This window comes from Homalodisca vitripennis, chromosome 8, assembly GCF_021130785.1.
Source record: "Homalodisca vitripennis isolate AUS2020 chromosome 8, UT_GWSS_2.1, whole genome shotgun sequence".
Lineage (NCBI taxonomy): Eukaryota > Metazoa > Arthropoda > Insecta > Hemiptera > Cicadellidae > Homalodisca > Homalodisca vitripennis.
In genome coordinates, this window is record NC_060214.1 from 105,441,955 (window position 1) to 105,465,968 (window position 24,014).

A 24,014-nucleotide genomic window follows, 5' to 3' on the forward strand; every position below is an offset into this window, starting at 1 on the left:
AATGCAAATAGAACTCAGCATTTAGGCGTCCAGGTAATATGAAAGGTCCAATCAGCCGATTGTGCAAAAGGCCACACCAGACATTGATGCTAAATCGGTGTTGAAAGTTCTGTTCCACTACCTCATATGGATTTTCTTCTGCCCATGAGTGTTCATTGTGCAAGTTATTGACACCATCCCGAGTGAATTGTGCCTCATCCGTAAACAAAATACGCTTGTGTAGAAATGATTATTAATATTCAAAAAAGTTGCAAAACTCCAAGCGAAGCGGACCATCCCCTAGCTGTAGATGTTGAACCTTTGTTTATGAAACGGATAAAATTTGTTTCGATTAAGTGACCTCCACACCGTTGACTGCGAAACTCCTATCCGCCTAGAAATACGTCGTGTACTTACACCTGGACTGCGATGAACAGCATTAATAGCAATATCATCATCAAGTTGGGACAGCTCGTTCATAATTGGTTCTAGTACTTGGTAGTGATCCTGTTTCCCGAAGAGTACGAAAAGTTCCTGAAAATTGTTTTGGTATCTGGAATCCTTCTATTAGGTTAACGTAGTTCATATTCTTCTACAGCAGCTCTAGCATTACCATTACAGTAACCCAAAATAAAAACCATATCAGCGTATTCCTCTGATGTAAATAAGTGAGGTATTTTTTCGCTGAATAAAACAATCGAATTATAACTCACAGAAAAAATTGCATTTAATAACACGATTCACAGAACCCGATCTACTTGCTGTAGCTTGCAAAACACCACTAATACACAGTTCTAACGTAACAGTACAGAATACCATTGTTGATCAGCTGTTATTCGTGCGTTACCAACTTAGAAATTAATAAAACAAAAAAAACTGCATTTCGATGATTAGTAAACAATAATGGGGAAAATGTTTGCTTCATTTATTTTCGAACATTTGATGTAAATTTTCATTAAAAAAAAAATACAACGTAATAAAAACATGATATTTTTATTTACAAACAAAATTTATTTAACAGTTAATCTTGTTTTCTTAATTTATCTCATCATTAAGGAAACAAACATTTTGTTTTTGTTTTATTTTAACTAAATACTGTACGGTATTTCTTTATAGCTAGTAATGTATTATACTGAATAAAAATCGATTTTTTGGTACTTATTTCTGTTTTATTTTAAGACTTTGATTATATCAATTTTCTCAGAATTAAATTCTCTACAATTTAATGTTTGTTGATTTTATGTATTTATTACCAATTTAACAAAGTTATTGTACATCAAAAACTTAAAAAAACATTGTTTCGTGCCCCAATTTATTGCATTTAACCCTGAATCCCTCAAAAACTACTACAGGTACAGTTCTGAAACCTATTTTATTAGCTTTATCAGGTAAAAATACATAAGAATCCACGATATTTCTTACTTAATTAACCTTTCCAAAAGTTCAGTATGGCTTTATTTTACTCTTTACCCAGGAATTCAGGCGAAATCTTTCGCTAGCTGTAACTCGCTAACGAAGCGTTTTCGGGACCTATGTTTATATAACATTTTTTCATTATTTTTTACTAGTACAATGTGCTGTAGAAGTGGGGGGAGAACTTCATGAATCACCCTGTATATGAAAATTATTAACTAGCCTGACGCCAAAGATCATTAATTTTGCTCCTGTAACGAAAATTTTTGTAAAAGACTTCTGATATACACAAATGTATATGCGCCGTCCTCATTCCACCAACCTCCATGGAAGCATTAAACTTTTTATAATATTTTATTATGAATATGAAAAATAAAATTTTTTCACCTGCCAAACCGGATCGCCCTGTGCGGGGGCACAGAATAGCACAGCACAATAATGTACGCCCTGTGTGGAATAGCAGCGAGCGATACCCACATATCGGGGCGAATTGTAAATAAGATGCTGATTGGTCGGTTATTTTCTGGCATGTACTGGTGGGGGAGTTACTGATTCCGGTTCATCCTCAGTTGGTTGCGAGCAGATGAACCGCGAAATCGCCGGTGTGGCGGAGTCCCATCCGCAGGGTGGTGGCCGCAAGCGGCTGGTGTTAGGTTGCCTTCTGATTTTCGCTGTGCTGGCCGTTGTGGTGCCCGTGTACTACTGGCTGACTACGGACCCTCCTTCCACGGATGTGTGCAGTGTTGACCTCAGCATCCCTCTCAGAGGCCGAGTACAACCTAATGGTTCTATCGTGGACCATGATGAGGTCTTCCCCAAGGGGTACCACTTCCAGAAGAACGGGACTACACTGGGGTGTCTGTGTGCTCTGAAGTCCTGCATACGAAAATGTTGTGCTCTTGATGAGACATTCTTCTCCCCGATTGACTACTCTTCATTCAACTGCGTGAAAAATCCAAGAGCATCCCAGTTCTTCAACTACTCTTCCACCGTCTACAAGAGCGCTGTGGAAAAAGTGAACGTAACCAAAAATCATTTTGGTATTCTCTTCGGCAATGCATGTCACCACGGCAAGATATGGCTAGATCCTTCTGTATCACCTGCTTACAAAAGCTATTTGATGATGGACGGCAGGATTCTCGTTTACGGCAGAAACCACGAAGAAATTTACTTTGATGCATCCAAATACTGTCTGGAATCAGTGAACGGGTCCGACTTTTTTTACACGTATTTGTGCGTTCAGCCTATACGCGATGCTGAAACCGAAGCTAAGTTCGTCCTCTACCCCGTCGGCATGTTGCTCTCCATACCGCTCTTGCTCGTTACGTTCGTTGTGTACGCGATCATCCCTGACCTCCACCGCAGCATCCACGGGAAGTCCCTCATGAACCACATATTGAGTCTACTCTCCGGATACCTCACATTAACTGTTTTGCACCTTAAAGGAAAGAACATGCCTGGTTTTTGGTGTGTCTCAATCGGTGAGTTGTAATTTGATACTATTACTAGAATTTATAGTTGTTCGGTAATGTATCTACGAACGAGATACATTTGAATTTATCAACCCTAAAATATGTCTGACTGGAACACTGTATAGTTTTTCTGAAACGGCTTTTCGATAAGCCGTTAAGAAATCAATCATCACAATTTAAATGTATGTTAAAACTGTAGGTAGTAATAGCTTTATCTTCTATCCGATGAGTGTATTACAAAAGAAAATAGTTTCTCTAAAAACATTCGGGAATTTTACGTTCTCAAATATCGTTGAAGGGTTGACATTCAAACCTTGAGTTTATCAAACAGTAAATATAATGTTTATTTATCGTATAGTTTAAGTTCAATTTGTGGAATTTTAAATACGACAATAAATTTAATTTTGTTTAATATCTATCAATTTCATTCACAAAATCTATATTTCATCCTCCTTTCACTAATCGAGGATTGATTAAGAGATAGCTTATATTATGAATGTAAATCTTTAAAGATTTCGTCTCTTTTCAGGTTGGGTTCAATGTTCAGAACCAATGGTTTATTAGTCTACGTGTAATTGCCATTACTTAAGCTTTGATATATCTCAAAATCTCGTTAATTAACTGGTCTTTGTTACTTATTCGGCGAGTCGTCTAGGTTTGGATTGTCTCTAATCATTAGACTCGTTCACGTAGTCTGTAAACAAGCACTGGCATTTTTAACAGTAATACCCAGACACAGTCCAAACCTAGACATCTCAGTGAGTTACGTAGTTACGAAGACGAGTCAACAGAATTCGCTAGTGTTGCGGTAGATTTCATTCATTATAGTTACGACTGTTACGAGGTTTGACCGTTGGATCGCATTAAAAACCGTTATTAAGTAAGACTTCAATATTTTTTGTTTTATGTGGTAATTACTATCAATAGATTCCCTGTTCATGTGAAGATGCTAATTATGGCTGAGGGTATTCATAGACTACCTATCTCAAGGTAAAGAAGGAATACGGACTTACAGTTGTTCCTAAATCTCAAGAATCCACAGAGCATTTTCTACTCCATGCTTATTTACAAGTGTATTATGTGAAATTTAAGATCTAGCCTTTTTCGTACTCACATATACTTTGTTCTTCCAATTATAAGTAACATTTAAAATAAATCAAAACAAAAATAGCGCTGCACTGGTAAGGCAATTATATGAACAGTGCTAAATTTAAATTAATGTTAATACTTGGTATGCATTTACGTAAACCAGCCTTTTCCCTAGTCAAGAGCCTCAAAACAAAGGATCTATGATAAGTTCATTAGACGGTCAGAAAATGAACACTTTTAGATGTCAGAAACAAATATCAAAGAACACGGACGCGAGAATCCTAAATAATATTATTTTTCCATACTGATATAACCCATATATTATTTTGTGTTATTTTCTTATTAGTTTCATGAAAACACACACAGTGTAAAATTATGTAATAAGTCACCTTTTCATATAATACAACATTTTTATGTGAAACAAAACATTCAAAGGTTAGGGAAATGGACCCAATTGATTAGTAAAAGTGCAATACGATCTCATCCACAAAAGGTTTATAATTTCCCACACCATGCACATGCACCATCATCTAACTAGATTTACTTAAATAAAAATGAAGCTTCATGAAAAATTCACGCCTTTTTGTTCATTCGTTGTCATAATATTATGTGGAGATACATATATACATAATAAAAGACACAGTTCAATGTTGTCATAAAATGCGTGGCTAATAACAACATGCAAATAATGGAAATAGCAACAGCAGAAATTCTAATGTTGACCCCTGCGTCTGTGATATGAAGCATGTGAACATACATAGATTCAAGTGAGTACGATAGTAAGTACATGACTTACCAAGTATGTCAACATGTATCATATCAGCCAGGGGTCAAGGGTGTTATTTGTTGGACAATCTCAGTTATCTACCCGCCAAACCTTGACCTTTTTCTAGACATCTCGTATTTATTTAATAAAATAATATTGATTTTGCAATATTTGTTAGGTCTCTCAAGAATTATTTGTGGTCAGGCCTTGAATAATATTATTTTGTTACAATGCCGCTAGTGCCTGCTCTGTCAGCCTGTGGCACTAGTGTCAGATTCTTCGGAAACTACTCGTAAAATCATTGTCTATATGACTGTCATCAAAACTGTATGGGCAACTTCTTGGTTGGGATTTATATTTTAGCAATAAAGTATTACAGAAAAAGGTTTTGAGGATAGATAACGACTAAAACAGAATTAAAGATAAATAATAATACTAATTTTAGAATGAATGACTATTGAATGACCAAACACTTATGGTAGTAGTTGGACATCTAAAAAGCATATGACATATTTCAACTACGTAACACAGCTATGGTAGGAAGGGTTAATTCAGTGCGCATTTTGAATTTTGCCACATTTCAACTGTCAGACAATGTCAGATTTTATACGCTCAGTAATCAGTAATGTATTGTCATTAAGCAGGTCAGGCTGTAATAGACATAATCAAAGATATTACAGGTCTATAAAACTATAAGGTATACAGTCCTAATTATACAAACAGTATGTGCTACACAGAATATACTGGTGTTGTAGAGTTACAAATTAAACATAACGCAGTCAATTTTTTCCATTTAATATACATACATATATATATATATATATATTATATATATAATATATATATATATATATATATATATATATATATATATACATATAATATATATTAAATAATTGTATTATGTTATTAACTCCACTTATATAGACATTTAGAGGTTAATGTACTCTGATGATGGTTAAAAACCGAAACACGTGTATGTCAAATAAAAAGATTTTTAAAAGGGGTTTTAGTTACTTTTCATTACATTAATAAATAATTATATATTTATATATATAATTGTCTAAAATATACGGTAACCCTCTTAACAAATTCTACATGTATTAATATAACATTTAAAGTAGTTTGAAATGTATTTTGACAATGGAAGGATTGTGAAGGAAACAGGATTTATCCGGACATGTTCCATCGTTTAGTGAAACAAAATATCATTAACACCACGTTTCGAGATCTGCAATTTGATCTCTTCTTCAGGTAAATAACTAATCTAATACATAATTACAAACTAGGTTAAAGTAAACAAATCATACCAGAGCGTTGTGACACGCCTATGTTAGGAATCACAACCACAATGGCGTGTGTCAACTTCACTAACTCTAAAACATGCACTTAATAGATGTTCTAAACACCGATAGTATAAGCATTTTCTTTCAGAAATCTGGAGTAAATAACCAGACTTGCCCTAACATTGTAGTGTACATTGGTAAAGCACAGGAAAATGCTTAACATATGATTTAACTACGTCAACTTATGGACATGTTCATGGTGTAACAGATCAAGCCCGTGAAGAGTTTAAAGTGGTCACTGGCTTTGGATGTATGCTTCAAAACATAAATTCGTAAGGCATTTTACAGTTTTAGAACCAATCTTGCACTCTTTAAAGATCACTTACAAAAGAACATTTTGAACCATTTTTAAACTTGCAAGGTATTATATTTTTAAACTTTTATTATGAAGATGAAAAATAAAATTTAAAACTTTATCAACTTCCAAATATTGTCGCCCTCTGGGTGGGAACAGAATATCATGTGTCTAATAACGGGCCTGCATAATAGCCATATGTGAGTATGGAATCAGTAGCGGACGATAAGCGTAAGATTAAGAAAGGAGTATAGCGGCGAAATGTAAATAACAAGGCGATTGGTCGGTTATCTCCTAGCATGTACTGGTGGGGGAATTGATGACTCCGGTTCATCCTCAGTTGGTTGCGAGCAGATGAACCGCGAAGTCGCTGGTGTGGCGGAGTCCCAGCCGCAGGGTGGTGGCCGCAAGCGGCTGGTGTTAGGTTGCCTCCTGATTTTCGTTGTGCTGGCCGTTGTGGTGCCCGTGTACTACTGGCTAACTACGGAACCTCCTTCCACGGATGTGTGCAGTGTGGACCTCAGCATCCCCCTCAGAGGTCGCGTACATCGAAACGGTTCTATCGTGGACCAAGGTGTGGTCTTCCCCAAGGGGTACCACTTCCAGAAAAACGGGACCACACTGGGGTGTCTGTGTGCTCTGAAGCCCTGCATACGAAAATGTTGTGCTCTTGATGAGACATTCTTCTCCCCGTACGACCACTCTTCATTTGACTGCGTGAAAACCACAAGAGCATACAAGTTCTTCAACTTCTCTTCCATCGTCCACAAGAGCGCTGTGGAAAAAGTGAATGTAGCGAAAAATCATTTTGGAATTCTCTTCGGCAACGCATGTCGCCACGGCCAGATACGGCTTAACCCTTCCGAATCACCTGCTTACAAAAGCTATTTGATGATGGACGGCAGGATTCTTGTTTACGGCAGAAACCGCGAAGAAATTTACTTTGATGCATCCAAATACTGTCTAGAATCGGTGAATGGATCCGACGTTTTCTACACTTATTTGTGCGTCCAGCCTGTGGAAGACGCTCAAACCAAAGCTAAGTTCGTCCTCTACCCTGTCGGCATGTTGCTCTCCATACCGTTCTTACTAGTTACTTTCGTTGTGTACGCGATCATCCCTGACCTCCACGGCAACCTCCACGGAAAGGCCCTCATGAGCACCATATTTAGTCTCTTCAACACATTTGTCACAACAACTTTTTTGCACCTTAAGGGAGAGAACTTGCCTAGTTCTTGGTGTGTCTCAACCGGTGAGTTGCAATTTGATATTAATAGGTATTACTGTTGTCCGATACAATCCACAATTCTATTGAATGTTCCTTGTTTCTAATCTGAGTGAGAAAATTATGTTTGTTTCTCTTTATTAAGTGACTAGCAGTTGCCCGCGGCTTCGCACGGAACTGTTGAAAACAGTACACTATATTCACTTATTCTTTTTCTATCACATTCTAAACATTTCTGAGATAATTGATAGTCGTTCCTTCGTGGGCCTCTTGGGCGTACCATATTACTGCCTCTATCTTTCGTGGTTTTTGCTAGTTGTTGATAAGTTATTCAGAAAAATTAATGTATATGGATGAATCTCGGTAAACTAATTAGGTTATAAAGAATCAAATTCGGTCTGTTAACATTAATTTTCTGTCTAAGATATTTCCAGTATTATTTAGGAGTGTGCCTTCAAGAAAATGTATAAAAAACCCAATTTCGATCATAAAGTGTCTTCTTTCGGCTCTTTTCATTTACCTTCGATGTAACCAAATTCGATTACCTTATGTGCAAACATTCACGGATTTGTACAATGAGGCTGTTTTCAAAATAGCGTTTAATAGTATTTTCATTGCATTAGATAGTTTATTGATCATTGGTGCAATCTGAATTTAAAATTAGGCAATGACGTCTTCTACGCAACCTGCATTACACTACTGATCAAGCACTATACAATAAACATTTTCTATATTTTAAATGTAAACAAATGTTTCTGCCTCTTTGATGAACTTCAGCTGAAAGTATTAACAGCTGCAGTTCGCTTTGTATTACGTGTCGTAGCGCAGTCTGTCAGATCCAATATTTTATAATTAAAAACTTAATTAAATAAACTATTTAAATTGGACCAAATTGTGAATCTAAACCATTCTCGAATTCCACTGAAAACACACACAAAATTTCATCAAAATCGGTCCAATAGTTTCTGAGTCAAACACACAAACATTAATTTATATATATACGTAGTTTATTTGAATAAGTGAATAAAAGCAAAGGATCTAGTGCAGAATCTGTTAACTTTTCCTAGTTTTTAATCTCTTGTGAGAATACAACTATTTCTTTCTTCCATCTATTAATTAAGTAATTATTTGAATAACTTATCGAATGTAAAGGTATACGGTAACGTAAAGCTGTATATATACTAGTTGCTACGTGTTTGAAATTCAGATTTAAGGTTTGCAGGTGGATTCAACGTTGTTTGATTTGGGAATCAGATTACGTGTGTTATAGAATAGGGGGTTACAAATATAGTATTGACTATACCGAAGATGTTACACGTTCCATAAAAATAAAGTTACTGTTGTTACAATTTAATCGTGACTATTTTTCGGTGCAGTACGAGAATAACAGTTTCGTGGTTCCAATAACTGTTATCTAGTTACCCGTAGTACTTTCTTTGCAACAATGAGTAACGGTTGGCAGGCCAGCATGATTCCCTTTCCTCCTAAAAGCGTGCAAAAACCATTATATCTCAAGGTCGATTTAATCATGAAAAGGTCATGAAAATCGTATTACAGACGATCAAAACTAAAAATCCAGTGTTATATAATTTTTCTTCACCATGAGGTGTTATATCAACCCAACAATTAAAATACTGTAAAGTAAAGGTAATTGACATATTGTAGTACACGTAACAGTATATATATATATATATATATATATATATATATATATATATATATATATATATATATATATATATTGTTTTATCATTTTCCGCCACCAACAATAAAGTTTGGAACTATTGTTGAAGGATTAACTATTTAGCACACAGAATTAATTGTTAAAAACAACTCTATCATGAAGGTCACGGTGTTTTCTTTTCCTTCACACTGCACGTGAATGTGTAAGTGTAATATTATTCATTGCAGGGAATCGTTCTTTTGTGTAGTTAGAGAACGAATCTTCATAGTTTCTGTTTTTAAATTTTAATTTCTGAAACACGATATCAGTATGTGGTGTGGTGTATAACAAAACTCTGATCGATTATTGGACTACACAGTGGCGTAACTATGACGATTTTTTTTTTTGGGGGGGGGGGGAGAGGTGTGAATCTAATTAAAGAGCACACCATATAGGGAGATAGAATAAACCTGAATTTATAAAAAAAATAGATGTACCTAGTTAAAAATTTCCGTAATATTTAATTAATTAATAATTTTAGGGATTAGGTTCTACCATCCTCATTGCCCTATGCTACTCACCCCGCTTTAGTTACGTCACTAATCGACTACAGTTTAGTGATAATTTTGTAATATAATTTTAACCACTACAACAAGTTTTAACAACTGTTCTAACTAGAACAATATTTCATAACATTCTCAATAATCTAAAACAAATAACAAGACCACAATCAAATTTCATCTACAGGAAACTAACAACACTCGTTCAAGTATTAAACAAGCCATGGTAATACAGAAATGTAAGAAGATAAGAAGAGTTTAATACAAAAAAGGAGTACATACTATTTACATTATAATCAATATCTTCAAAATATTCAAAATTTAAATCTAAAATACGTTACAAATTAAACATTAACTATAAAATAAAATTTGAATAGATGCAGTGGGTACATAGTTATTTATTTTATTGAAACTTTTTTGTTCACTGCGAAAGTGGCATACTGTAATGCTAAAACACGTGTCGTTTTTTATTTAATAAAATTTTAAAATCAAGGTTAAGAGTGTGCATTTTATAATATATACATGTACTGTCTATAACAGTATAGGAATCATAATTATGTTAGAAAAAGAATTTGGTCCAAAATCATGCCAGTTAAAAATAATATTGTTAACCCACAAGCGCCTGTTAACGAAATACTGTAGTGAAATCTGTGAAAGATAAACTTTCTACATTTCAATCTAATGACTTTATTTTCGTGATAGGAGGTACTAATGATGTCAGTTTTAGATCGAAAACAACTTTATTGAGGTAAACACGGACCTGGTGACTTCCAAACCCAGCGCTAGCTTGTTTATCAGCCTTAACGCAAAGGAGAATGAGTTTACCAGACAATCAGGAGCGTCGTTAGGGTAGGGCGCGGTTGGGCGACCGCCTAGGGGCGCCGGTCGAAAAGGGGCGCCAGTAGCCTTTTTTCGTATGTAACTGAATTGCAGTTAGGGGGCGCCGAAGAAATCTCACCCAGGCCGCTAATAATGCTAAAACCGGCACTGCAGACAATATAATTAGAAATGTAAAGAATTATTTAAATCCTTTCACTACACAAAAATTCTAGATCTTTGAAGTAAGATTATCAGACTGTTTTCTAAATACGATGTTCTAAATATTTAATACACTGTACATGAGAAATAACTAACACTGTACCTGTTACAAGTTGGAGGGAATACTTATTAGAGTGAGCTAATTTCAAAGTAGGCGTTGAAAATGTTCCCCTCCAACCTTCTGGCAATGTGCTAAGCGTAATCAGAAATACCTGCTGCTAATAGAAGTATAATCCTAAGTGAAAGTATTGGGCCTGTTAGGGGTCGCCATCCACTAGACTTGCCCACAATGACGTTATCTTCATTTATCAGTTGCACTTAAGCTACAGTAGTTGTAGCAGTCTTATCCTTTAACTGTAAGTTACAAGCTTTAACATAGATTTTCAAAGTTCTTATGTTCAGCTATGTCGCTTAGAGAGCAAGAAAGAATTACCGTACACTTTTATTGATGCGCGGCTGGGGTGATAATGTAAGACCCTATGCAGAAGATACAGATTTATTCAATAATACTTTTCCCGATAGGAATCCTATTTCAAAATCCACAACACAATACACAGTTGCGCGCTTTTTAGAAACTGGTAGTGTTAAGGATCGTGTCAACCCTGGATGACCAACGACTGTTAAAGACGAAGACGGCCCATTAGACATTCTTCAGTCTTTTCATAGAAAATCCAAATTAATCAGTTAGAGCTGCGTGGACAGTCTCGTGAACCAGTTCGCAAACTTCTTAAAGAAGTTTGGTTTCAAAACATACTGTGTTTCCCAGTTGCAGCAACTGAGCGAAGACGATTTTGATCGTTGGACGGAATTCTGTGAAATTATTATGAATACAATTGACCAAAGCCAAATACTTTTGGACGTTATTGTATTCGCAGATGAGTCGCCTTTAATGTTGAATGGCCATGTTAACATGTATAACTCCCGGAATTAGGATAATGTTAACCCACACTTGATGTTAGAGTGTCACACACAACATCCCCAAAAAGTTAACGTTTGAGCTGGTATAATACGTAATTCAATTATATGACCTTTACTCATTAATAGAAATTTAAATGGCAACAAGTATTACGATATGCTCCGAAATGAGATAGTTCCTGTTCTACAAGCTAGTCAAGGCGCTGCTTCCAAATATGTTTTTTCCAACAAGACGGAGCACCGCCACACCATGGTTTTCAAGTGAGGTAATACTTACACAATAAAAACAATATTCTTACACCGGAAGATAGGAAGACGTAGAACGATTGAGTGGCCTGCTCGTTTCCCTGACCTAACTCCGCATGACTACTTTTTATGGGGATTCTTCTTCCTCTTCCATGGGGCGGCCTACTGCCATGCACTTAAGCCTCAATGGCCTTTTGCAAAGCCCAGAAGCACACCACGAGGCCTAGCAGTCTATGATTTCAGCAGTTTCAAACAACCGCCAAAAAACAACCTATCAGGTCCTCCTGGGGAAATTCATCACTCTTGTCCAAACTACCAAAGATGGCATACCGCTCCCTTGCTACTCAAGGGCAATCAAAGAGCAAGTGTTCGGCAGATTCGTCCTGCTCATCACACATTCTACAGAGCGGATCCTCCTGAAGGATCCGACTTTGTGAAGATGCTTCGTCAGGTGACCATGTCCCGTGATCAGACCTATGACCCGAAAAGACATTGATCTATTTAGTGAGAGAAAGTCAGACGCAACTCTGGAGGAAGGCGACTGTAGTACCATTCTGCTCATTCTCATTCCCGGATGTAACCTCCACCTTCTCTCATGTTCAGCGCGAACCCATTTCAAGACAGCCCCAAAGAATTCACACCTTGGAATACCGCAGAACGGTTGACTACCTCAAAGACAAAACATATGAAACAGCTTACAGATCTGATCGAACTCAGCCATAGGATAGCACAAGTGTCCAAGCTATTTCACGAGAATACATTCAAAATGTAATAGCCAGCCTTTAAAACCGGGGAGCACATTACCAGACGACATATATTGGAACATTTTGAACACCTGCTTTGAAATTAGTGCACTCAAATAAGTATTCCTTCCAACTTGTAAGAGCTACAGTATTAGTTATTTCTTATGTACAATATATTACTGGTTTTTAAAACTAAAAAAGCAATTTCTCCGGATTGGATGAACTTTTTAAAATTCAGATTGCGGCATTGCTTTCAGTTTAACTAAATCTTTAAAATAATGTACAACTCAACGGAGGGTGTCATTAAAGATTTCTTTCTTATCCCTGACGGGTCGTTCCCCAAATTTGATATTCGATTACCATGTACACTGAAAAGTATTTTACTATTACCAGTAGCAGTATGACAAATTCATTGTTATGATATCTCTTGTCATTTAAAAGTTACAAAGTCCTCTTAAGCTCAAGACTTGAATGTCACTTTGTATAATGTTATATATTATTAAAAACTGTTATTAATTATATGATACTCATTTTCTATATTAATTTTGTACTTAATTAAGATTAGACCAGAAGAGGGTGCAGAACTTCTGACACGGCTTTTCTGAACTTCTCTATACATCCTTATTTTCTGTTCTCCAAAATTGCTTTTTCTTTTGCCTTTAGTAATATAAATAATCACATCTGTTCAAAAACCAACTTTAAAACATTTTTTACACTAGATAAATAATAATAATTTTTTAAATAATTGCCTCAATTTGTGTTTATTATAAATGCGTGCACACATATTCATCCGAGTATATGTGTACATATATTGTCATGTACTCTATTTTGCAAAGTTTAATTTCAAACATGTTTTCCTTTTCTTTTCCTAAATTTTGGTCTTCTTTCTTTCTTATAAACTAAATGAAACTTATACAGTCCATGTAATTAATTTTTAAAAATTAATGCCTTTCTTTGCTTGAAAAATACATAAATATATAATACATTCACTTATGTATGTATGGATTTTAACAGAAACTATTTCTATATAAGTGCAATAGACAACAGTAACATTGACTGATCGTCATCCAACTATATAAACTGGGTGAAAATAACCTTAAAACCTTAATTTCCAGACTCTTTATCCCTATGGATGGCTCTGAAACAACTGATATTTACGTACGTCACTGTAGTTTTTAAGTTAAAAATTAATTACTTGTGAAAATTATTATTTTGTTTTTTTTGTTTTTTGTTTTGTTTTTAAGCCTTTTACTACTCTAACATTTCTGCCTTGACCAATAGTAGCGTCGTTGATGATTGATTTCTTTCTTATGAGAATTCTTATATAGATTCCACGAAGAACTAAGTTTTATAATACGAATAGTCTCCTACATTTTGGAGTTGAAGATTCCAAAATCCAAATAAATATTCCCCACTTAAAAATCGTCTATTGGTTGCAGTAGCCTTTGTAATTCCTTGCCATAATTTAGGCAGGAAGCTGAGGTCTTGCAGAAGGATGAATACTCAGAAATCCCCATTCTGCTGAAATACAGCAATGTCGCTGACCTTAGAAGTTCACGGAATGCCGAACAAGACGTTCTTATCAGTTTTGCTCAGCTTATCAGCAGTTAAACCTTTATCGCACCACGCGTCAGCAACACAAGACATTATCGTCACGGTGTTTTTCGTGTTAACATCCGCAGACCTACCTAGTAACAATATCGGGATTTAGCTATTTATTGGAGAAAAATATCGTACACGAGATGAAAATAATTTGTGCATTATTGGCTGAGCGTTGGTGCAGCTTATCACTCGAGGGGCTCCAAAAATATCGTTTCTGTCTGCCTATCAATCTATATGTCCACATGATATCTTGAGAAGGAAAGTAATCGATACACTGGAAAGTTTTGTCTGAAGCTTCATTTCTATATAAGCAATATCTAGTTTAGTAATGGTACATGTCACTCTATAGGAATTGAGTGAGCGTTTATACACTGGTGTTTTCACTTTCACGTACGTTTCACTCAAGCGGCCACACACCTTTTCTCTAGTTTATTGGCAGATTTATTAGTATGGATGCAGTCATATATAAAATCGTTTCACATAGCACAAAATTAGATTAGTAATTGTTTGTGAGTGTTAACCACTGTGAAATTCAAGAAACGTGGTTCTCGTGAACTTGTTTTATTAATACAATAAGACTATCTATAGTTCAAGCAACGCCGAGCGTGGCCGCTGCTTGGACAGGTGACCGCTGAGCGATCCTGTCCTTGCAAGCGGCCCGCCTGCCCAGCCATTGGTGGTGGTTCGGAAGTCACCTTTAAGCCGTTGGTCCCCAGGTTAAGTGTTAGAGAGGGCTTCTTAGCCCTAACTTCGCCTGCTAAAATAAGACATTCTTTACTTTACTTTTTTTTATAGTTCAAAATAAATATAAAAGTGTTCATTTTAATTGGGTGAGAAATGTATAGAATGCTCCTCAGATATTTGAAACTGAGACCTCCTGTATATTTCATTCGTGAGCTAGTTTCTAGACCATGTAAGGGAATTTGGTGCTAATTTGATGTAGGTGTTACTGGTTTGAAAACCACCTAAATAATGGGTTGCATCCACGTAGGTGAACAAAAACCGTTGGAAACAGCCAAGTATCTGATTAGATTTTTTTGTACGCTTAGAAATCTTTTAGATTTAGATTTCTTTCTGATTAGATTTGTGGCGGGACACTCCTGAATGGGGTTCTGGCATCTTTCCCTGTAAAGAAAGGATTTGAATGGAAAACTTCCCTCTGTACCTCAGAAATAGATAAAAACATCGTTTTAAAACGTCGTTATTTAAAGATATTTGGAGGGTGTGTCCTAGAAATCCCCTTACTTTTGGGAGATAATACTACATAACCTTCATAATCCCGGGAGGCCGTAGCTCCTTCACCTCTACAGTTGACATATCTGTAGTAAAGAAGCGATAACTATATTGCTTTTAAATTGTATAGATATTTATCCACTTTTCTAATGGATCTGGACTGTGGAGATAGGTTGAGGAAACAAAGAAGGTGCTGGGATCTACGCTCTTCTCCCAAAACTCATGATCCTCCTGCTCTAAGGCAGATTTGGTGTCCACCGTTATTAATTAAAGGAAGACTGTTTGGATAGGGGAAGTGGAAAATGAAAGAGTCCTAGGTTTGAGGACGCTACGGGTTCTCAACCAAGCAATTGGATATTCCTCGTCTCCAGAGTCTCATAATAGACTCAGAGGCTGTAGACGATATTACTTTCTTCAAAAAAGTCCAATCAGGTAGTCATATTCTCTGCTTCGTTTCCAGTTATCAATTTATTGGTGGTACGGGATGACTCTTGCAGATTTTGCACCGAAGAAAGTCACCTCTTTCGAGAGTCTTCTAATGTCCAAATACATTTTACACCCAAAGTCTTTTCAAATATGCCATCAGGTAAATTTAAGAAATGTGAACAGATTCCTTCTTGCAAAGTGATTCCTTCTACAAAAAGTGCACAACTATACTCGTACAACTGAAAGTCTACGCAGGTGATGGCTCATTTTTCGCTCAAACATGCTGTGTTTACTTATGAATAAACACAGTGTTGGAGTAAGCCGACGGAAAATCTCTGTTGAAATTCTTGTTTGCACTTCTCTAGTGGCGTTGTTTGCTTCTAATACTCCCACACTCTTACTCCTCGACCTTCCAAGAACCAAGAAATGTGTGTGTTCCTTATAAGAGCCTTACAGGAGCTCTAATAAAAAGACTTCGTAGCTTCCTAATGTGGGGAATAGTTCAAGCCCTAATAGTTTAACTTGAGCTTGAGTTTTACAATTCTCCAACACTAAACAAGATTGTAGTCGTACTATCATGGAATATGGCGCAGATTATTTGTTGAGGTTAACTGGCCAATCGTAGTAATTAACTTAACTGAAATGGGAATATCATTTTATTGTTTAGTCACCGATTAAGATTAAAGACTAGTTTTCAAAGTGGAAAAACATGTATATTCCGAAGATAAATTAATTTATTTCGGAAACCAACATATTTATGGCTCAATAAGTTTAATTTTTTTCTATCTATTTGACCGTATTATTTTAAAATTATTTATTAAAAACCAAGGTGGTAAATAGAAGTGGTCTTTAAAACAAGTATGTTAATTTACTAATGTTTTGTCTAACTGTCACGTGTTTCTGTTTTATATGCACTACTCGTTTACACGTTATTTAATAATTACTTACATTTTTCACAAATTACGAGATTGCATTTTAGGCAGTTGTGGTTAACAGTTCAGTAATACAAATTGGTAGGTTGATTTGTTATCTCTATAATCTGTTACATTTCAAAATAATTATTTTTAAAATATCTGTAAGCCAAATTCTGACTAATTTTGTAGGTATTCTGGTGTATTTTACATTATTAATTCTAAACTAAAACTTACAAAAAATACGTATTTTTAAAAGTAATTAGAAGTGCATTAAAAAGAAATAGATGAGTTCCTTGCAGATGAGGTTACTTGCCAGATTATCACTCCTGAGGATCTAGATTCGATTTCCGAATGGGACTACACTTTTATACGGTAATTTTTATATTGTGGGAGGGGGAGGAGAAATTGATTACTTGCTCCCAGCATTAAGTGCGTGCGTAACAACTTCAGACTTCACATGGTTAACCAGGTATCATTTAAGGATTAACATTAAAATTAAGTGTTTGAAATTAATTCCTGGTATCTCATTTCTTTCTTTCCAATCGGCGTGAGCATTTGAATGTAAATCTAACTTAAGTTTAAAATCATATTTCTGCTTAGTTCATCGGACTGACTTCTATACTGATTCCATGACTGTCTATTGTGGCATAATAGATTCAACAAATGTAAAATGGACTTTCTGTTTGTGCCTGACCATTGCATTAAAAACTAAAAAGATCTAGATAATAAATTTTTATAAGGATCTAATCTCATGTTGTCATCAAATCATTTAGTTGTGTAAAATTGATTGTTAAATAAAATAATACCCTCATCTCATGGCGTAGCTAAGGGGGTGAGATGAAGAACCCCCTAATGGGGGTGGTATAGAACCCCCTAATGCTGTGCAAAATTTTTAAAAATATACGTATAACAACAATCTAACTCGCTTGGAATACAGTAGATAAATGTTTTACTTTGAATTAGGCCTATTTAATTTAGAATTAATCAGACTTATCTCATTTATCCTATTGTGTTTTGTACTTGAACCAGATTTATTTCCTACCCAAATCCAAGCCCTACTTACGCTATTTTTCCTTTTAATAATTTATCTCTTTCATTTTCAGCTTTCGTGATCCAATTCTCCTTTCTGGCGACTTTTTTCTGGCTGAATGTTATGTGTTTCGACATTTGGTGGGTCTTCAGGTAAGTATAATTTGAATAATTCAAAAAGTGCTTTATTGCTTTACCTAACACGTATTTAGTATAAAGATGAAAATTTTCGTCTTACTTTAAGAGAATATACGAAATCCTTGGTGTTCCATTATTACATTGAGTGAAAAATAAACCTATTATTTTGTGATGGACGTTCAAGTGATTCTTAAAGATAATCGTTATAGTTAATAATTGATTCTCAATATTAATTACTTTGGCATCACACAAAAAACGCAAATTACACATTCTGCAACTATGGGGGTCCAAACTGGTTACGTCAGGATTTCTCTATTCGGGGGTCAATCTAACGATGAGTATGTAGGGGATAAATCCTCCCTTTCTGATGTTTATAATCGAAATTGAAGAGTAATAGTTTTGGATATATTTAATTAATTATTCTAAATATTTCTCTGACTGAAGAACAAAAATATTCTGAAGTGCGTCCCTGACAGAAGTATAAATGGATTTTAAATTCCAAGACAAAGACCCCTTAAAGAGACATACTAATTAAGGTCCTGACAGAAATACAAAGAAAACTTTCGTTTCGAAGAAGTATAGGGAAAATATCAAGTAATAAAACCTGAAGACCCCTCAAACTAATTCTTGGTGCGCTTCTGACTAAAGAGCAGTCAAAACTCCAATTAGCAGGGATCAAAGACTCTTTAAAAGGTGGAACCTAACTATAGATTTGAATTTGCATGAAGCTTCATTCCTATATAACCAAGACAGAGTTCAATGATGATGCATGTCACTCCATGGAGTTTGGTTGAAGTTAGCGTTTTCTATGTTGGTCTTTGATGGCAACAAGAAAGTCATAGAATAAACAAATTGGTAAACAGATATGAGTATAACCATGAGAGTGTATCGTGATATTTTGTGTATTGGGTGGTAAAGCTTTGGTTACGTCCTATCGGATCCTTTAATTGTGGGAGTTAAATACCTTAAAGTTAAGGTTAACCTTTACGAGCTCCCACGTGATCTGAGCTTTAATTTAGGTACTATCTCTAGGGATGCTTCTCTTCTGTCGCAGAGCATTTCCGATCAGTACTTTTCCAATGTCAAATCAAGTGTCGAAAGTGCCGATGCTCCTGGCCATCAGTGAGGGCTTTGGTTGTGCCTTCGGCACCCACCTCCCCCTCCCACCATACTGCTGCCGTAAAAAAAAAACATCCCTGCAGACACTATAAAAATTTATTTATTTACAGTATCCAACGCTCACAAAGGTTAACTTTAACTTTGGCACGACTTGTAAAATCTTTATGACAACCTAATCAAGGGGAGTCCGACCCCCATAAGAACGCAATGTTAACTATATGTTGCATAACTTGAGAACTATTTCAGATAGCTTACTGCTTTTGGTTTTATTTTGAAGATCATGTATTTTTCTAGAGCCCTAGGAGAGGTTTTTAGTTTTTTTCTTTTAATAAATAAATTATGAATTTTTAAAGTGTTTGTGTTTAAAAATTTAAAAATATTAATATATAAATATTTTTAAATCAAATTAGGATAATTATATCCCAAAACCCTCTCCTAGGGCACTAGTATTTTAGCCAAGGAATGTGTTTTAGAAATTTCATTAAGATATCTCAATCGGTGTAGGTTTTATGCAACGTAAAGTTTTAAAAACTTTCGGTAAACAGCAAAAAACAAAAAAATATATGTAATAAATAAATTTTCTTACTTTTAATAATGTCCAGCACAGTAACTAGGATTGTCTGGATCATCTTCTGCCTCATAAAAGTCCTCTAACTTCCTTCCAAAGAAAAATAAAGTGTTATAAACTAAAAATCGCACAAAAAAAATTTATTCGTTTAGACTGCCCAACCTATTTATAACCTGCAATAACAATTAATACAGTATAAAGGGACATAGTGGCCTCCATAAAATACCAAGGTACCACCTTTAATTTTGGCATTTTTACCCCAACATCAATAGATTTCTCTCTTGATCTCCCATGTACCAAGTATCTAATCTCCAGGACATTTCTAACAAAAGGTATCATCGCAAGGACGGACAGGCGATAATATCTTAAGAAGGACCTGTTGGGTCCTTAATAAGTAAGTGATAGACAATCCTTATCTGTTAATTCTCGATCTACCACACGATAATTTGTTATCTTCCTAGTTCTATAGGACGCAGCCAACACAGAAATGCAAGTTTTTTATAAGATTATCTTGACAGATTAAAATGCTCACTGAAGTGTGGTCTGTTTGCAGTGGTCTAAGGCCTCTCAGAGGCTCCGTGAAGGAACGAGAACACAAAAAGTTCATAATGTACTCGCTGTACGCCTGGGGATGTCCTCTGATCATCTTGGTCATCACTCTGATCATAGAACTTGTGCCTTCAATTCCCGACTCCTTCATCAAACCGGAGTTTGGTGTCATCAAGTGCTGGTTCGGCAGTGAGTAAAATTTACTTTTCAAAAGTTTACAGCCGTATTGGTCTGAAACTTTTATACGTTATTTTTATATTGTCATATAACTGAAAATGTTTGGTATTTTTTATTACACAGTACATTCTACTGCGAACATGTGTGTTTGTCTATTACTTCGATCATTTGGTTCAATTTAGCGAATTGCTATATTTTATTTTTTTAAGACATTATACCAATACTTTACCTATACCTCACAGTTTCCTTAACCCCATTTTAATATAATTATGAATAATTCTGGTTATGAAGGACAAACAATACCTTATAAAAATGCAATTAAAAAAATATAAAATTAATTTTTTTATTTATTTACTGTACACCCTAAAACTTTTTGTCCAAACCTAAACCTAAAAATTTTATTTATATTAATTTAATGTTATGAATATAATAAAAATTATTCACTAAAATTCGTTTAAAAATTAAATTGTAATAACAAAACGAAATACAAGATTAAAACTGCGATGTTTTACTGAAGAGGGTGGGAATAAGTATTATTAATAAAAAAATGCCATAATTCATTATAATGAGTAATGAACAAAATGTATATATATATATATATATAATTTCTTTTATATACTTTTTTTATTTACATTAAATTGTATAAATGGCAATTGCCTTATTTAATTTCAATAAACATTGAATCGCAAAAAGTACTTGCTCCGCCGGGAGTCGAACCCGGATCTCTCACTTGCCGGGTGAATGTGCTACCATTACACCACAGAGCGCTTACTTTTTCCGATTCAATTATTTTGTATTTGGCCATATCTGTAACATATGTGTTTAAATAAGCAAACTAACATATGATCGGAACACCAAATACTATATATATATATATATATATATATATATATATATATATATATATATGTATAATGTCTTCATAAAAAGTTTTAGTTTTTCCATTTCATACAAAACGCTGGTTAAAATATAACGTTACTACATATATTTAGGTTGGTACAAGTTTTATTTAAAACTATATAAACCATTAAGCAACTCGTTTTTGCTGTGAAACACAACAGGCTACTTCATAATACTTGTGATTTCCTTGTTTTTATCAACTACTAGCTGTTTCCCGCGGCTTCGCACGCGTCTCTTAAGCTTTGCCCGTATATTTCTTTGCCTTCAAATAGTGTTTGGATATTTTAATATACGTAACTACTGTGTTGTAATTGCAGTTTATAATGTGCAGGCGCTTTGATAACTTTTATATCTTGCAGTACAGCCTGGTGGTTAGTTACATCAATGGGCATTGCGTATAAACCTTCTACATAGAAAAATACAAATTTTCATAGTGATCGGTCCAATAGTTTCTGAGTCTATAAAGGACAAACACACAAACATTCATTTTTATATATTATGATTGCAGAAACAGTTTTAAACAAAATTTGTCGTTTCTCTTAAGCTTACTCTATGCTTTAAAACTATAAGTGTAAAGAAATTTATATATAAATATATTTTTTGTCGCATTATATATGTTTACAAAGAACAGCTGATTAAAAATTTGAAAAGACTCTTTCACTTAATAACATATGTTTGCTGCAATGCATTTCTTACGGGTATTTCTGTAACCAGTGGGGCGGAATCCTGAATCGGGAAAGGGATAAAAAGTATCCTATAACCTTCTACAGATCAAGACGAACAAATTTAAAAAAAAAATTAGGCGAATCCGTCCAGCCGTTTGTGAGTGATGCTGTTACACACGAACAGTTTTCATTTTTATATATATAGATCAAAAATACAACTAAATTGATACACATACTCATGATTAACTCTTTTAAATTTGTTTCGTCTAACTATTTGTAGTTTATAAACTAAATTCAAACTAAATATACTCGTAATCAAACATAATTCTAGGTTACTTTAGTGTTGATAAAAGGTCTTCATTGTTTAGTACCTACTGTAATTTCTTGTCTTTGATTTGAAACAAAATCAATAAAATCTTGTGGTACCTTTTTCTGTCACAGCTTCAAAAGCACAACTGTTATATTTCTACTTGCCTATCGGAGTCCTGGTGCTGCTTAACATCGCGATGTTTGTGACAACAGCATTTCGACTGCGCAAGCACTCGCGTGACACGAGGGTTCTTCAAACCAGCGAAAGCCGCAGGAATGACGAGGCGGAAAAGGAAAGGTAATTACTTCAATAGATTTTAATCTACTAGTAACCTTAGTGCTGTGTAATAATTTGCTGACAAGTAAGATCGTATAAATTGTTTAGAAGTATGACGCAACATTTTACTGAAAGATTTTCCTCCGGCTGATACATGGCTTACTTTTATTCTATAAAGACATTTAATATAATATATTGCTCATTACGACACTTGGTTTTGAGACCTCTAAGAACATGAAAATTATTTTTATAAATAGTTTGTTTTTAACAACATTTTATTTATTTACAATCTGTTAAATTTGAGAAGAACAATAAGTAAATATTATATACAGAAACAGTATTAACAATTAAAATTGAGTTAGATGTTAACCATTGTTAACACTAACAAAATTAATTCAAGAACCTAAAAGGTAGATCCAGGATAGCAGTTCGGTGGAGTCTGTACATATTTTTAGAATTATCAAGTAGATTTACCGCAAGGTGGTTTGGATGATCTTGAAAGATAAATGCGACTGAATTTAGTTATTTCTTCTTTGACTGTTGGGATGTTCAAATCTTGATGTAACGTTTTATTAGATACATTCCATAGCGCTTTTTGCAATTTGTCTTAACAATTTTGAATGATACCGTTAAACTATCTAAAGATTTGGGTTGATTGCTGTGCCCCATAACAGCACACACCACACAGGTTTTAGGATAGTTTTATATAATAGTATCTTGTTCTTCAAACTGAGATTTGATTTAGATCGGAGTAGCCAATTAATTTTATTTGTTTTTAAATTTAGCTATTGTCTCTTTGTCCAAATGTGGGATTTCCATGTAAGCCTTCTGTCTATGCGCATGCCCAGATAATTTACTTCAGTTACTTGGGGTAAATGATCGTCATTCAATGTAACTGGAGGACCTGAATTTTGATTTAACGGAAACGTTATGTGAGCTGATTTATTTTTTTAAATTTTTGATTCTCCATGCCTTAAACCAATTAGTAATTGCATCTAAGCTCTGTTGTAAGTAATGAGATGCTCGAACACAATCTTTATGGACTGACAAAATTACGATATCATCTGCGAAAGTTGAGTTTGAGTATGTTCATTTTCAGGGAGGTCAGCGGTATATAGTAAGTATTAAAAAGGTCTAAGTACACTTCCTTGAGGAACTCCGGATTCTATTGAATGTAACTATTTGGTGACCTCGACAATGTATTGAAGTGGGGGAGAAATTACGATATCATCTGCGAAAGTTGAGTTTGAGTATGTTCATTTTCAGGGAGGTCAGCGGTATATAGTAAGTATTAAAATGGACCTGATTCGGGTTCTCGCCAGACTTTCAGATTTTTTCGCCCAGCACTAAAAATTCCC

At 34.9% G+C, this 24,014-nt stretch overlaps 1 protein-coding gene across 1 annotated transcript in view; it reads left to right on the plus strand.

Moving 5' to 3' along the window:
- LOC124368303 (G-protein coupled receptor Mth2-like) overlaps positions 1–24,014 on the plus strand; it is a 51,284-nt gene that overhangs the window by 21,270 nt on the left and 6,000 nt on the right. The window contains exons 4-6 of the mRNA XM_046825576.1: positions 18,029–18,107; positions 20,333–20,517; positions 22,512–22,677. Of these exons, the coding sequence (XP_046681532.1) occupies positions 18,029–18,107; positions 20,333–20,517; positions 22,512–22,677 (430 nt within the window). The remainder of the gene's footprint in view (positions 1–18,028; positions 18,108–20,332; positions 20,518–22,511; positions 22,678–24,014) is intronic.